General features: G+C 33.7%; 1 protein-coding gene across 4 annotated transcripts in view; it reads right to left on the reverse strand.

The window, feature by feature from the left end:
* MCPH1 (microcephalin 1) overlaps nt 1-17433 on the reverse strand; it is a 124063-nt gene that overhangs the window by 79437 nt on the left and 27193 nt on the right. For all 4 annotated transcript variants that reach the window (XM_030236090.2, XM_018920107.3, XM_050972521.1 and 1 more), the window contains 3 exons: nt 10504-10541; nt 7251-7413; nt 1258-1335 (listed from right to left, as the gene is read on the reverse strand). In XM_030236090.2, coding sequence (XP_030091950.1) covers nt 1258-1335; nt 7251-7413; nt 10504-10541 — 279 coding nt within the window. The remainder of the gene's footprint in view (nt 1-1257; nt 1336-7250; nt 7414-10503; nt 10542-17433) is intronic.

Below are 17433 nucleotides of genomic sequence, written 5' to 3' on the forward strand. Positions count from 1 at the left end.
GAACAACCCTAACCTCCCTTAATTTTACATTCTCACCATCTCTCAAATTCTCCTTACTTCGGCTTCAGGAATAAAACCTCTAAATGGAATCTCAAAAAAAAAAACCCCAGGAGGAATCACTTCTAAAGTGTTACTGATAGCAAACTTGGTTATTAATCAAGGTAGTCTGAAAAGAAACAGAAAACTCAAAACAACCTAATATGAAATTCAGTGTAAATTTTTTCATAGAAATACAGAAAAGGGGGGAAAAAAAGAAAATGTTTCTTATTTATTTTTCACAATAAGTTTTACCATTCTTATTGTATTTGCTACTTTCTCACTTTATAAAAAGTATGAACTTATAATGGATAATTAATTTCTTTAAGGGTTATTTGAGAATAACTGCTACAGTTTCCCTAAACTTTGAGAACATACACCTTGCAATCATGAAATAATTAATACATATAATAAATACTACATGTTAATGTTGGATATGTAAATTTACATAAGTTATATATTTAGAAAGAATGCTAAATAGAAGTTCTTAACTGTTAATAAAATGACAGTAAAAATAAATTTTGTACCCCATTAACTGTACTTTCTTCAAAGCTAGTATGAAACTTTGAAAAATAAATTGTAGACACAAATTTAGTGAAGGGAAAATTATTGGAATGATTGACTAGCAACCAGCTAGACTTCTACTTGTTTTAAAACCAAAATAAAATTCCTGTTTAATCAATTACAACACATGAAGTGCACTGAGGTCTACACAGGTACATCATGCCTCCCCACACCCACTTGTGCATTAGTTCCCAATTCAGTACTTGAGAATGATTATTGGAGGCAGGAAAAATGCTTTATTTTTTCCTGCTTAGCAGTTCTAGAAGACCACAGTAATTTTCCATTGCCCAAGTAATTTCTGGGCCAAAAAAACTGAGTCCCTGACCTGCAAATCTTTCCATTTGGCAATAACATGCCTCTCCAGATTGTACACAGGTACAAATAGAAATAAAATTGAAGTACATTTATACCTCAGTAAGATGCCGGTTCATTCAGGTGTTAATTGGTGAATCAACATTTTGCATTTTCTGCATGTAACAAAGTTTTTGCACACACTTCAAAAAGTATTGGATGAAGAAGAAAATAACTCCTTACAGTATCTGCTTTAAAAAATATTTTTCTAGCAGGCTTCCTTATTCACAAAACCTATTTAGAGACCAAATAATTTCCCAGATAAACAAAAGAAGGTTCACAAGCTTAAAGGACCATTAAACTTACAGGAGCTGCAGGGAAGCTGGATGAAAGCTCATATGGTTCCTCTGAGATCCAATGGCCAAATTCCAAAGACCACAGAACCTAAAATAAAATAAGTGGTAAGTAGAATTTAAAAATTTCTAAAATAAACTTTTTGAATGTGTAATTAGAAGTGACAGTGCTGTTACATTACCTGGTTTGCTATTTCATTTACCCAAACCAAATCATTTGCTGAAAAATCAATAAATAAGTAAGATACAATATTTACAACTAAAATAAACCATTGAAATATCAGTCATACTTCTGTGCACATCTATATTACATTTTAAAACACTGTGACGATATTCAAAAAGTCAACTATTTTTAAATCACAATACATAGAGCAAAAAATTTGAAAAGGGAAGTCATAATATACAAGTTCTGTTCTCTCAGTTCAGTAATCATTGAATTTCATGAGGTTCCTGTTGGCTCATTTCTCCAGCTTGTCAAAGTCCATCTGAACAGGAACATCCATCTGGTGTATCAAACACTCCTCACAGTTTTCTAACATCTGCAAACTTGCTGAGGGTGCATTCTTCCCCATCATCCAAATCATAAATGAAGATGTCAAACAATACTGGACCCCTACTACTACAAGGATTATGCAACTATTGCAAAGAATCCACATCACATATATAAATCATCCTGCAAAGAAAGAAGAATAACTCAATTTCTTGCTCTGTGGTAACCTCCTTTGTCAGTGTCATACTTTAGAGCACAAAAGAAGACTGCAGAACACCGACACTCCAGAAAACACATAATCATTTGTGTGCAACTGAGCTCTGAAACACCGGACCAATATGTTCTTTAGAGACTAGCAATCCTAAAACTGTGTGCCACTTGCAGACTTCTGATCCTATTCAGGACCAGCACCAAATGTTTAACAGAAAAACCTACTTAAAATGGCTGCATGTCCAATTTCTGGTATTTTAAATATTTTTTTTGGTAAAACTTTCCCTGAACTACTCCATCCAGAATATTTTACGGGTTGATTTTCATTCTTCAGAACAATTTATCATAACTTGCAGTTGATATACTATAATATTAAAAGCTCCATGGGAGAGTATTCAAATACTACTACTCAATTGGTAAAAGCATTGTTTTAATGGGAAAATGGAAAAGAGAAAGTTCCTATGTCCTTGAGTCATATTAAAGGACATTCTACTCCTCATTTGTAGACAGCCTAAATTCTGAAGACCATTCTGATGGAAGATGAGATTTTTTTTTCATTGATTTTATAAGTGGTGAGCCATGAAGCTTCTCACAGAGGTAAAACATTGGTATCTTCTTTGCCAAGTATGTCCACTGTCACTCAATTCAACAACTTTTCCCATTTCCAGGTATTTGAGCTTCACAATGTCTCTTCTGTAGTTGCCATCTGGCACCCCTTAAGTTCAAAAAAAAAGCAATGTTACCAACCAGTGAGACATTCTGTTGCTCCTAGAGCAAGTGAAGCTAACTGAACAAGAAGCAGACATATGGCCATGGCTCCTAAATGGGATATACGGAATTTATCAGAAAGCAAATCCCTGTTTTAGGATAATTCATCTCCTCTCATATCTTTCCTAAATAGCTCTCTAGCCATTTCAAATAGATTAAGTCATTAGCACAACCATGCACAATTAAACAGTTGTCATTATTCATCTTAGAACAAGCTCAATTTTATCAGTGTCTGAAATTATTCCCATACTCGATTCACAATGACTGAAATACTCTGCCATACAAATGCATATATTATTAGATTAAATTTAAATTATAAAATGTTCCCTTTTAAAATTTGTGAACGAGTCTATGAAATATTCCCCACAGATAAAAACTGCCACTATATATACTGAACAGGGTAAAGTTATCCTTTACAATGTTACAGCTCACTAATGGAAAATTCTAAGCTGAACAAATTGATCATAAATTAGCAATGTAAACCTTATAAAATGGTCCAATTGCTTGTAAGAAAATAAGTTTCTGTAAAGGGCTCTTTTGCCCCAAATCTATTGCTACAAGCAGTAAATTGAAAATTCAGTTTTCATAACGAAATTATTTTCTAAATAAATAAGTTCTATAGTTTTCAGTCCAAGGTATCTTATGCCTGATGACTTCCAGGGAAACCAACAACCTCTAACATGAACTTCTACAAAAGCTGTTGCCTTGTGTTATGTAACAATTGATGTCTGATTTGTGAGGAAAGTGTCCAATTTTGCAGGCTATTGGAAATGATTATTTTTGCTGACAATAGAAAGCAGCATATCCTTAGACTTACTGCTAAACTTGATACAAAACATCCAAAGAATACTATGTTTATTTTTAGAAAAAGCACAATCAAATATTTGAAAGTGCAACAGCTGTGCAAAAATAGAAAATAATTTCTACAGTCATTAAATCATACTAGACATAAAAATAAGAGTTAAGTGCATTAATAAATCAATGACCTTTAAAAAATATTCAAAACCTAATAATGCATTGCAATGTTCAGCTAAGAAAAGTATTGTAACTTCTTAAAAAACATACAGCTAAGAGTGAAACTTAGGAATGTAAGTTATAAATTTTAGGGTGATACCTGTGTATATTTTTTATAATTACTTTTAACAATTTACAATAAGAATATCAAAGCCTCTTAATTTTATACTTATAGCTGCATATATTTATTGAACATAAAAGAAAATTGTTAATTGTTAATTGTTAATTAATTGTAATTTCTCTTTTAATCATGATATAAATCAATTTTAACTGAACCAAGAAAATTGTAACTTTGAATAAAATTCACAGACATACTACATTAAAAAAAGTTCTTCATAAATAAACTTGAGCAGGAACAGATGTACTGTGCTGTATTACATATACATCATGTCCTTATAGTAACAAAATTAAGTTTGTATCGAAAGTAGCTCAAAACCAACCTAAATAGATTAAAATATAAACCCAAAAGATTAGTTATGATTAAGTAATCCTATTTCATTTTCCAGGCCGATTCTACAGCAATGACCTTTATCAACCCTTGTAGTATTTACAGAATTTTGTTTAGAAATTAAATTTGTTTGTCTTAACAAATGATGGATTAATGCTTGTCTATCATGGTTCTGGAACTGAGTACAAAGGCATCATATCTACTCTCCTAGATAAAAAGAAAATTGGATGCTGAGTTCATGAACAGGTCCTGCAGTAAATAATTAGGTCACCACTCACTAAAATATTCCATTTTCATTAAAACAAAGACAAGAGCTTTCCATTCCAAGTCACTGAAAGTTTGTTTCTGACTTCGGCAAATTTTCAAGCAGTTATATTTTCAAAGCAATGCCAAAAAATGCTTCAGATTCATGCAATTGAAAAAGAAGTTAAGATTTGCAATGTTATTCTTATCTGAATACTTCAGAATGTGTGTTTCTATTGAGAATAAAGAGCTATCTAGAAGCTTTCAAATGTGCAGTTACAGAAGAGTTAGCACAAAGAGTCTGAAAACACACTATTTAGTTAGTTATTATTTAAGGTCTCTCACCTATCCAGCTAGCACAATGCATAATCATATGGTATTTATACTTGAATAATTCACCTTGAAAATGAAAATGGAGTGCTATGAAGGTTAAATATCTCATGGTAAACTTGGTATTTCTCCAACATCCATCTCTAAAAATAACATTTTAAGTTTTTCTCAGAAGAAAAAAACAACTTAAGCCTAAATTATGTCCACATTACAAGTCAAAAGGCAGAGGTAAATATAGTCTCGAAACACTGGTAAACATCTCCAAAAGACAATCATCATTGTTCAAAAGTAATACATACCATGTTTATAAGGTACTACTAATTTGTCCAGATTGATTGATTTTTCAAATTATCCAATTTGAACTATTTTATCTGTGAAAATATTAATGGTAGGATTGATTACATTTAAAGGCTTCAATTATGTAGCATCAATAAAAGCAGAAGATTATTTTCTTAGATGAAATTTTCCTGATGAATTTTCTACTCAGTTCCTCAGTTCTGGCTAGGTAAGGCTTCAGTTTTCTCTTCTCTAGTTAACCAGTCTGGGTAAAAAGATGGCAAAAGTATTTGGCCATCTCATGGCCAAATGGCCATTGACACAATATGAAATAGGACAATGAAGCACTAACATAATATGATCAAAACAAGTGAAGAAATATTTTTTTAAAATGGTCCAAAGCACTATTTTATTTCAGTTAAATAAATAAATAAATAAATTGAGGGAATACACATTTATGGGCAAAGTTGGACTTAGTCTCTGTGAAAGAGATAAGCATGGCTCTAAAAATGTTAAAAATAGCAATCTTCCAGATAAGGAGATACTATAAGATCAAACCTGATCTGGAGATCTGAAGTTCATCTCTAGTTTTTTCTCATGCATCTCTCCTAGTAACTTCAGAACTTTGTCTTAATAGCAGCTCAATAAAATGAGTGAAAACAGCATCAGCATTTGATATAGTAACATCTACAGGGACAAACTAATCCTTGGAACAATTTCATTCAATTTATTGGTATTATATGAGGGATGTAGATGATCACATGTCTTATAGATGATCTTATGGTATACAAGGTAGACCATAAGACAGGAGGACAACATTTCTAATCAATACTGATCTATGAAGAGCATAGGTAGGTATTTTCACCATGCATTTGTTCACAGAAGTGCAGGGCATAAAATGGGCAATGAAATTCAAGGACAGCACTTGTTGGAATACTGATTATCCATACTGTGTTATGTACAAAGACAGGAAACTATTTTGTAGTACTTATGTCTGTCTCTAGCTATCTTAGTAGTTATTTGAAGATTTTTCTCAAGGAAGAAGGCAGGTTTCGTGTTTGAGCGCCTTGTTATGAAAAAGTAACCTGCGACAATTACATTGTAACTTGTATATAACTTGCATTTGTATAACTATGTAACTTGTATATATGTAACTTCCATACAAAGCTGAGTGTGGGACAGATAATTCAGTGTATTTAATTAATTCTTCAAAGAATCATATAGTAAGCTGGAGTGAGTCTGTGGAGATGTTCTTCTCCAAAACCCCTGCTCAAATATGCTCCTCTTAATGCAGCCAAGGCTGCTGTTAGTTTTCTTTTGCCACAAAGGCCCATTACTGTATCCTTAAGGTGGCCAAAGACACAAACCCTCTATTCCAAGGGAAATTAAAAACCTGAAGTATACCACAACAACTTCAGATAACTGCGTATATATCATATAGGACAAGTTTCATACTGGTAAGTGCCAGACATCTTGAAAACAAAAAGGCAGCAGTTTACTTTCCAACCAGCAAGTAAATTTTAAAGTATTTATAAGAAAGAGGAAACCACGAAATTTAGTTATTCAACAACCCCTTTCGGTATAAAATGAAGAGCTATTTCCATATAAATTTCACCATCTATGTTTTATAGCTCTGGAAACATGAGGAAAGCTGAGAAACTGCCATCTGCAATGTCAGATTGAGTGGTTAATCTCTATTATTACAGTGAGCAATTGAGATGGTTTAAGCCTGGGCTGACAGATAAGTTCCCCACCCAGTCACCACTATTCCTATTTTACATTTTTTCCCATTTGCAGTGAAATATCTAAGAATTTCCCTTCTTTCTTTCCAGTGCTGAACACAATACATGTTTCAGAACATAACAGAAATATATTATATCAGGACATAAAAAGTTCAATCTGAATAATGTGAGTTGGCTAATGTTAAGCAGAAATTAATCTATCCAAAAATAATGCATGGGACATGAGTTTCTCATCCATGAGATAAGTCCTCTTTCTAAGCTAGATAATGAGGTACAACACTGGACTATTTTGGTTAAATTAAGCACTGAAAAACTAACAGATCTTTACACAGACAAATTTCATCTAATTGAACTAACTCTAAGTAAGCCTGAATAACTTAATGTTGGCATCACTGCAGGTAGCATGGACACAAACATGGCTGATATTTCAGCTATACAAACTAAATTTAATTAATTGTGTAGTAAAGTTAGAAAGCATTTCTTACCCATTCATAAGAAACAATCCAACACCCACGAGCAACTCCCAGCATAACATTCAAGGTACGACGAGGACTCCCAGTAACGACGTGACTTGTTGTTTCACACACTTCATTAGAGAACAAAAAGCCTCCAAGTTTCTTCACGACCTGAATTACTGTATTTTGCTTCCTAAAAAAGGTAAAAAAGCCCATGCAACATTGAATGGAGGAAGGCAGAATTATAAAAGCATACACATACACCACAAATTAATTAAAATTCACCTCATTTCTTCCCCCGCTAAACATTATTTATCCTTTTCTCACTAAGCCTCTACCCATTTACTAGCCCTAAATTCATTAGCCTCTCCTGAGCCCTAACAGGCCCTTTTCCATTATCACATAATCACATCTACTTGCACATCAAAGCCCTTTAGCCCCCCACATCTCTCTTGGCTGTTTAAATAAAAGCTTTGAGTGCAGAATTATCTATTATGTTGTTTGTGTACAATGTCCAACAAAACAGAGCCTAATTCTTTGTTTCTTTTATAGGACTATAAAAAATAACACCAAGAAATGTAAACATTTAGACACATTTAGCATTTAGCACATTTAACAGGTTTTCATTCAAAAGCCCTAAATTTTCAGCATCTGAATAATGCTGTGTCTAAATTCAGAAAAGTCCTAAAGTTCTATCTGGCTTGCAAACTACACATCGATGCCAATGTTTCAATTAAAAATTCACTTATCCTTAAATACAATTCTAATGAAATACATAAAATTAGATATAAATTCCAGAATGGCCATCTATAACTGGAATTCTAATTTGAGCTCTTAACATAGCTATGCAGGAGCATATAAATATATAATTATGAAAACAGGAAGAGCTCGGTATCACAAGAGAAAAGCTGTTGCATGATAACAAATTACTGCTTTTATTAATGATTTTTTTTACAATTATTAATGATCCTTAAATATCTGTAAAATAAAGCAAAATTCTGGTGGCCTCTCTACTCCCCATACTAACTTGGAAATGTCCATGCAACACAAGAGAAAGCAATCAGTCACAACCTTGGACACAGCCACACTATTACAGTGGTGATCCTTTAAGGCAAAACTTCTGAGGTAATCACAGACACAATGCAAGTGCACTCAGAGCATTTCCAGAAGCCTTTGGGGTTGCTTCATTCTCACTACATTTAATTCCACAGAAAGGAAGTCTGGTAGAACTCCTAAAATGTCCCAGCTAAATCAAACACTACTTAACAGAATCTCAACAAAACTGCAAAAAAATTGGAGCAATCATTTTTCAAGAAGTTTAAAACAAAAAAAAAATGAATAGTTTAAAACAAGAATGAATAGTTTAAAACAAGAAAATGAAAACAGTGAATGAATAGTTTAAAACAAGAAAATGAAAACAGTGCAGGAAATAATTGTCACAATTAAATCAAAAGGTGATATTGTATGTTGAGATACTTAAAAAAAAATCCTATGACTAACCCTCTCTCTGGTATGAATTCTGCCCTTGGCTACATAGCTTTGCTTGTTACTAGAATTCTTAGTATTCCCTTTTCATTTTGTGAGCTTTAGCTTGATATAGCCTACGAATGAATGTTTTTGCAACATTGCAACCCATAGTGGCTGGCCCTGCCCAGACTGCATGCTTCACGCTTTACCTGAACCTTTTATAAATTCTTCCTGTGTCTACACAAAATTTCTCACAAGGAGAAGAAAATTTTCTGTTGTACAAGTCTTGAATTGTAGATGTCTTACAAATTGCAGAGAAAACTCACCAGTTCGTACTTGAGACAGCTGCAAAAACTGGTGGATGAAAATTTACAGCAAATTTCATTGAATTTTTAAATCAGAAAATTAGATAGCTGTATGGTTGTGAATCAATGAGCAGCCTTTATTATGATCTCAAAACCCAATGCCATGAAACCATTGAACTCATGCACCTTAAAATGTAAATTCTAATGAATCACTTTTGAGGCTGTAGCTACTGGGTAGTAGAATTGGCTTTTGACCACTGTGTTGCATTTTGGATGACTGTTTTCTATTCTTTAGTTGTTTCAGAAGCTGCTCTTTTCCCTTCACCCATTTATAAGCTGATGAATGCCAACAACTGTAGTCAGCCAAAAGCAGTCTTGATGAAAAGGTTCTGAAGATAAGTAATTTTTATTCTCAGACAATTTAATTTAATGAAATAGTAACTGGGTGGTGGGAAAAATCAACATATAAGAACATGAAAGAAATATACTAATGACCTGTTAAAAAAAAATAAAAAATCCCCAGCTCAGCCAGAATTTGTTCTCTTCTTTCAGGCAGACCACAGCCTCTGTTTTCTCCTATTATCTGCACTGTAGTGATGATCCACAATGATTCTGCATTGCATGACTTGTGAGGATCATTTTATAGTCCTGGTGTTACTAGCATCCAGTCACATTAAATAGAAGAAAAATATTAATTCTATTTTATGTTTCTGACATACATAAGTACACTTGTTAATAGCTATTGATAACCTTTTACAAAAAACTGCTGAAAGCATAGCCACTAAGTGCTGTTTCTGAGTATTTTTTTCTATGTAACTGTCAACATTTAGTTACAGCAAACCTGAAACAGATTTTTGGGTAGTATAAATATCTTGAGCTTTGAAAAAGAATTCAAAAACTGTAAGCAAGTGTAGTATAAAATATGGAATCGTGTTTTTGTTGGATGTTCCTTATGCTTTAAGACTTTTAAGAGAATGATAAGAGCGTGCCAGAAAATTATTTACTCTCCCCCAAAATATGCATTGGCAGCTGCTTCTAATGTTTTGAAACGAAGTCACTAGAAAGCCTACAAGTGATATTTATTCTGCAACTATTCATATGAAATAAAACATTTTAAACTGAAGTTTCAGATTATGACTTTTTAATTAGAAATAATTAAAATGTATGCCAAAAAGGCTGTGTTGGGCTGAACCATTTACTACATACAACTACTATGTACATTTCCTTCAGATAAATTCAAAACCTGCTTAAGATTTTAGTTTTATTGCTCTGAAGCCCTGTTGATCTCACCTATGGAACTACTTCAGTCTCTACCAGAGCAACAAAAACATATATATACAGTGCAAATACCAACAAAATGTATCTGTACAAACAAGTTTCTAGCAAGGATACAGAACAAAATAAAGTGCAGAGCCCAAAGATAAATTTAATTATCTATAAGCATAAAAAAATTATCAATATTCGAATTTAAATGGTAGGCTGAATAAAAAGTCAAAATGGTTAATACTTACTCAGAAGACATACTTGTCATAACTAGCGTCCTTGTTGGCTAGAGACATGAAAGAAACAAGCAAACATTTAAAAATCTGAAAAAAAATCTCTTGGAAAAAAACCCCTTAAATTAGAAAATGCTATGTTAAAACGTGCAAACTACTTCATAACTATACTATCACCTGGGGAAAAGTCTGTACTAATTAGCACATATACTAGAAATACTAAACTTTGAGGATATGGAAGGAAGGAAAACCCTTCAATCATGTTTTATGTCAAAGAATACGATATAGCAGAAGACAGGAATGTAAGCTTTTTTTAGTAAAAGCAAAATGCAAAGGATATCTACCTTGAGATGCCACAGAAATAAGGACAGTATTGGTCTACTTAGTTTTCATCAGATGGAAAGGAAAAGGAAGATTATCCCCAACAAAGAAAACCTGCAATTTAAAATTCCAGTTTCTTCCAAAAGAAGGTAGAAACTGGCTGGGAGGCTTCAGAAACAAGAAATGTAATTTTAATGATTTTGTTTTTATTTTGATAGTGTATTTTTGGGGGGTTTTGGCACAACTTCAGTATTTTATGTCAAGGTTAAATAAACATTCTTTCAACTCTTTAGTATTTTCTAGTGAATAAAAGTTATCCAAGTAATATCACAAACAGGACATACTCAAAGAATACAGCTATCTTCAAATCAGCAATTCTGAGACACCTTAAACAGCAGTCCTCCCTTCTCCTGCAATACTCCCCATAGCTTATGTGAGAAGCAGGAAAGCTCACCCCATATGGACTTAAAATAAGCTTGGGAAGAATTATTATTACAGAGGTCAGAAGAGGAGGAAGTTCATCACCACTGACCATGAAAGCCTCCAGTATGCACAAAGGCAGGATGGAACATCAATTTTTACCAGTATCAGAGAAATATATAACTACATAGAACGTGGTCATTAAAAAACATTTGTAAGAAGAGGTTTTGATCATTTTAGCTAAGAATTACTCATAGCTACATAAACATGCACTATATATATATATATATGCGCAAGCACTTTGATTTTGTAGGAAAAGGAGACTGAATTTTACACAATGGTTTCAAAAATGTTCTTCTAATTTTAAAAATCAGTATATGAATTTAAATGACTTCTCCATAAAGCTACTGCTCCATATGAAATACTAACTCCCACTTCTGCCCCCCAGTATATTACCATGACCACAAGTGGTAAGCTCCCAAAGTCTCCACTAAAATTTGAGTACAAAAATATTTCTAAATGGGAGCACAGGCAAAAAAAAAGAAAAATATTTCAGAGCAACTCATTTTACCCAGTAATGAATCAAAGAACAGAAGAGAGAAATCTGATGCAATTCCATCTGACCTCTGTTATCAGTACAGAAAAGTTCTCTATTGAACAATCAAGTAATCTCTCACATTTAAGAAAAGAGCTGGAAATACCTGTGTAGGCTATTAGACAAACAGAATGTAGACTAATAATGTGCACCAAAACTATTCATTACATGAACACTCTTTGCATAAATAGAACACAATTTAGACACCCTTGACAATGTAGATTAAGGATAACAAATGTAGTAGTCACTTCAACATACACATGGCATTTCATTGTTTGTGTACATTTAAAAACCACAAAATTCAGATACTATTTAAGTCTTCAGGAGAAACATAATGCAGCATATTGAATAATTTTTAAAATTAATAATAAACATGCACTCAGACCACCCTATGTAAGCTCTACAATACTTCAAACTGACCATGAATACAATGTCAAAATATAACCCCAAATAACAAGAAAACAAAATAAAACGTCAAAAGAAAAAAGGATGAAACTTGTGCATTTAAATATTTGAAAGAAATTCTATGCAGTATTTTTGGAAATCCAAGTGTCCAAAGTCTAACTTGTTGCCAGCAATACTTACTGATGATGTCTCACTCTACTGCGAGTCTGACAGCTAAAAAGAATATGTGCTTATCTTGATCAAGTTTGGTTCTATTCTTAGCCAAAAGAATTTCTACTGCATTACTTCCAACTCCAAACAAGCAGTCACATTTATTTGCTCTTGAATGTTCCAACTCAATTCTACATTGGATTTTTATACGCAAAGAATTTGAGCAGAAGTAATGACAATGCAACAATATATGTCAAATATATCTGTCATAACATGAATATATTAGTATTAAGTTACAAACACTCAAATTTTGACAATAAACACTCAAAAAAGACATCTAGTAACACATTAAGTAAAGGCTCTTGTGGCAAAAGGATTGCACATTACTGCACAAGTTAGGTCAGATGATGAAAATCAGATTTGAGGCCACATTATAATGAATATATGCCTCATATTGACTTAATATACATTGTAGCATGAGCATTAAAGGACTCTGGGATGTAACAGCCTGGGAAGGCAAAAAAACAGGGTTTAAAAACAAAGTTTTGCTTTGCTCCGTCCAGTCTTTCTGGGTGGAAAAACTCATCTACATCAAATGTGTATGTTTCAGCATGGTCATGACATTCTCCTCTATTACCTGAAGCCAGGCCTCATTGCTACTGCAATCAAGCTTCTTGTCTAAAAGTCTGGAGTTAAATCCACACACAGCAGTTGCACTAGGTACTTGAGAGTGTTTGTCTAGTATTAGCTCTAAAGTAGATCTTGATGTGTCAGTTCAGAATGCACAGAAAAACATCCTTCCACGCGATTTTTATAAACGTTATGAAAGTATTACTAATCATACCATCATTTTTGCCAAACTTGGCTTAAAAAGAAGCAATACTATAAACTAAAGCCAGTGCAGCTTGAGATCCTACAGCTGCTTCTTCAGCTTTAGAGCAGAAATGTTTGTTAGGAGTTCCTTAATACCATGTCTATAGGTAAGTAAAAATAGTGGATCCACACAAATCAGGGAAGCTACAGCCTGTCCTGACCTTACCCTGCAAGGTCAGCTTTTGAATTGTAGCTTTTATGTTACAACACATTGTGTACAAGATGATGCAGGGAGAATTCTGAACAAATGTCTTGTCAGCGCACTTCGAAGTGGTTCAAAGACTCAAGAATGCAGAAGGGTGCACACAAAATGTAGAAATTGGAAATAAATTTATTTTCTTCCAAGCTACTATTTCATTTGCATTCAGAACCGCATATTTTTGCAAGTTAAAGGTCATTTGCTAAGCAGACAATATTTTGTTTTATTGCTTCAATAAGACAAGCAGTACTCTTTAATTACAGTTACCAAGTAGAAAACTTGGCCAAACTATGTTCTAATTTTCAGTTCTACATTTTTCAAGTTAATTGCTTTCTCCCCCACCCCCACTACGCAATTTTTCTTGTGTGCTTTTTGTGTCTGTTTTATTTTACATGTAGCTTTTATTGAAAAAAAAAGAGTTAGCATTTACTTTTCTGACCTGCAAAAAGACATCTGGTGAGCATCATTATGAGTTCTAAAGCATGTTTGTAGAAGGATTATTATTAATAAAACACTGGAAAAGGTGGTATTAAGTTAACTGGTCCTTTTATTTACCATTAATCTCTGAATCCTGAAGAGTTGCATATCCATACTCTGAATCAGAGCACACGCTTCTTTCTGAATTATTTCTGAGGTCTGGAATTCAAACTTCATTATAAATGACAGCTTCAGCTTTCCTTTATATATTTCTTAGAAGGACTGTTGCATTAAGCACTTCTTTAGTGTCTGCCAACAACAAGATTTTTCTAAGTCATCTGAAATATAGAACATTCATTTCAGTAGCTAGATGAAAACAGTATTTGTAAATCTCCCCAGTACTTAAAAGTGATAATTCCTATTTGTCAACTGACCTACACCACAAAAGAGGTATCCAACCTCAAAATGTATTCTTTCTCTCCTCTAAATTTGAGCTGGTGTTTCTTGGAAAAGAAGGCCAAGATCGAAAAAGTCCTGTTTTGTGCAACCTACTTTTCAAGAAGGTGAACTCAAACTTTGCTTTGTAAAGCACATCATGAATTCTTTTTCATAAGTGACAAATGAATAAAAATGAGACCATAAAATGTTTTCCCAGACTAGCTCTCAAGAATGAACTGTATTCATGCAAAGAATTAATTTGACAGGAATAGGTTTAGATTTGTCACTGGTTAAATTCCAGCCTATCTACATTAGATCTCATTTTATCTTTGTATCAAGAACCCAGATCTCAAACATTTTCCAAGAAATTATTTCAACTAAAGCACTTTTAAATTGCCTACTATTTAGTCCAAGTTCTCCTCTTGTGCCTTAGGGTTGACTGAAGTTCTGAAAGAAATAAGCCTCAGAGTAGTCTCAAACTCAGATGCATGTTTTAGTGGAGAGAAAAAAGATCTTCAACTTCAGGACTCAACAAAATACCCTAAGTGGTTTGGCCAATATACAAAGGATAAAGAACTTTTGTAGGCAGGCAAGAAGAAAACAGTGCATGTGTGAGCAAAGATAGTTTAAGGCAGAGTATATTATACTATCTATTTTATAATCTTCAAATCCCTTTTTCTTCTGGCTTAGGTCCATCAGATGGTTTTGAAATTGGCTTACTACCCTTATACTCAATTTTGATCTTTACAACTGCATTTCAGAAGTAATAATCTTCAGTCTTATTAGTATATGAACCAGAAGACAGAGCTGTATGTAGCATAGGAATATTAAAAAATCAGGTTAATTTCACTCTGCTTGTATTTAAGAAGATTGCAATGAGGACCCAAAACATTAAGGCTGTTTATAGAAACAATTTATAACAATTTACTACATTAATCTATTCAAGTAATTGTGGCTTATAGTTGAAAATAACTGGTAATTGTAATGAATGATGAATATTCAGTATTTTTAAACAGCAATTATTCAAAGCTGTAATTTACTTTCTGGCTGACCTTTCTCTTATCAGACCTTTGATACTGATATTTTTCAAGTTTCCTCTGGCTGCAAAAGCCAATTTCAACTGTAATTTCCTCACCAAATATAGTACCTTTGCTTTGGCCCTAGAAAGAAGCAAAAAAATGAGCCCATCCTAACCAAATTAGTATTGTCATGTGGAAAGAAAAAATGAATTAGTCTTTTAGAAGACAGAAAAATTAGATAATGTGACAGGTGCATAGGCATCATTTTTCCTTTACTGCCAAATAAAAGAAAAAAAAGAGAAATCCTGTAACTGAAGACATAGGAATCCCTAGAACTTCTGTTGCAAGATAAAAGAGAATGAATAGTTTCAGACATTTCAGACTAGCAGTGTCAGAGTTCACGACTTTCTGACATTTTCAGTTTTCCACATGCAACCAATCATAGCTAACAACTATATTTAAGAAAAATAAAAAATTCTAACTATAGGGATGCGAAAGTGTAGCAAGAGATAGCTTTCCCAGGATTCTGGAACTTTGAAGGACAGGTTTACATGTCTGTGATCATTAGCAAAACTGGAGAGGGACTTCTTTTTAATAGGATAGTAAAAAATTAAGGAGAGAGGAGACGTTCCTTCCTAATAGTTTGACTGCAACCAAAAATCTTCTCCATCAATAAGCATGACATTATTATAATCATTTCTACAAACACAGGCAGTAGTGATTCTCATTTCAATGGGAAGCCCAAGCCTTTCCAGCATGTACAAATTAGGGATTGACTTTCTGGTTAGCATCACTCAGGAAAAGTAGCAGTTCAGTTCTTAACTGTATTTTACTAGGAAAGTTTCATGTCTTTACCTCATTAAGTGAAACCTGAGGAAATCACAAAAACCATAGGATATCCTTTAGTTGGAAGGCACCCACAAGGATCATCAAAGCCCAACTCCTGGCCCTGCACAGGACACCCCTAGAGTCACACCATGTGCCCGAATGTTTGAACACTTCTAGAACTCTGTCAGGTTTGGTGCTGTGACCATTGCCCTGGGGAGCCTGTTCCAGTACCTGACCATCCTCTCTCTGGGTGAAGGACCTTCTTCTAGTATCAGACAGAGACAGCAGGATTACCAGTGTGACAGAAGTGAACACATTCTGTCAGTGGAATGCTAAGGGGAGGCAAAAGTTAATTTATAGTTTGGATTCTAACACGATTAGATTCCAAGATGAAAGCTCAGGTGAAGGAAGAGTACTCGTTCACCCCAAAAAAGTCAAAAGATAGGAAAAAGAGGAAAAAGGGTTATCACAGGATAGCACTATGTAACAGAGAAAACTTGTATAGGCAAGCAGAAGCATTTTAAAGACAACACTAAGGCAAAAATTAATTCTGTCATTAGCACCAAATACTGTCCAATACTCACCTTCCCAAATGATCTGTGAAAAAGTCATTAACAGTTTACTTTTTCTGCTGAAATTTTAGGCTATATGAATTTCTGCCCCCTAATCCCAGCCTCACCAAGATCAAAAAAACTAATTTGTACACTTCTACAAAGAATTCCAATAAAAAATTAAGTATCATATAGAATGAATCTGTTTCATCTGTTAAAAAAATTGATTATGTTTTCATAATGATCCAATGAAGTAAGCAATGCCTCCAGACAGCTGACTTGTGATCAATTAAAAGCGTTTTAAAAAGCTTCAGGTGAGTTACCCTATGGCCTTACTCTGAGATTAAAGAAAAGAAGCCTCAACAGTAGTGGGCAACAGTAGAGTAGTTTCAGTGAAATTAATTGCTTGATATGTAAGACCTCGTCAGCATTCAATTCTTGGTCATGATGGTTTCTACTTTTCATGAAATGTTCATCAGAAATGAATGTCTGCCTCAGCTACTTCATTGGAGACATTGGTGGCTCATCAACTCACTATTGTGAGTCATTGGACAGAAGAACTTAGGCATAAAGACACATTTCCCTCGTGCAGGCTGTAAGGCATGGAACCATTTTAAGAGAAAGAACCCTTTTGTTTCACCCCAACTGTTACATGGTGGGTTTGCACAATTGTTAGCAGTGGAAGGTTAATTTGGATGGTTGAAGTCCTCTGGAGACTGCTGACTATGC

This window comes from Serinus canaria, chromosome 3 (genome assembly GCF_022539315.1).
Source record: "Serinus canaria isolate serCan28SL12 chromosome 3, serCan2020, whole genome shotgun sequence".
Classification (NCBI taxonomy): domain Eukaryota; kingdom Metazoa; phylum Chordata; class Aves; order Passeriformes; family Fringillidae; genus Serinus; species Serinus canaria.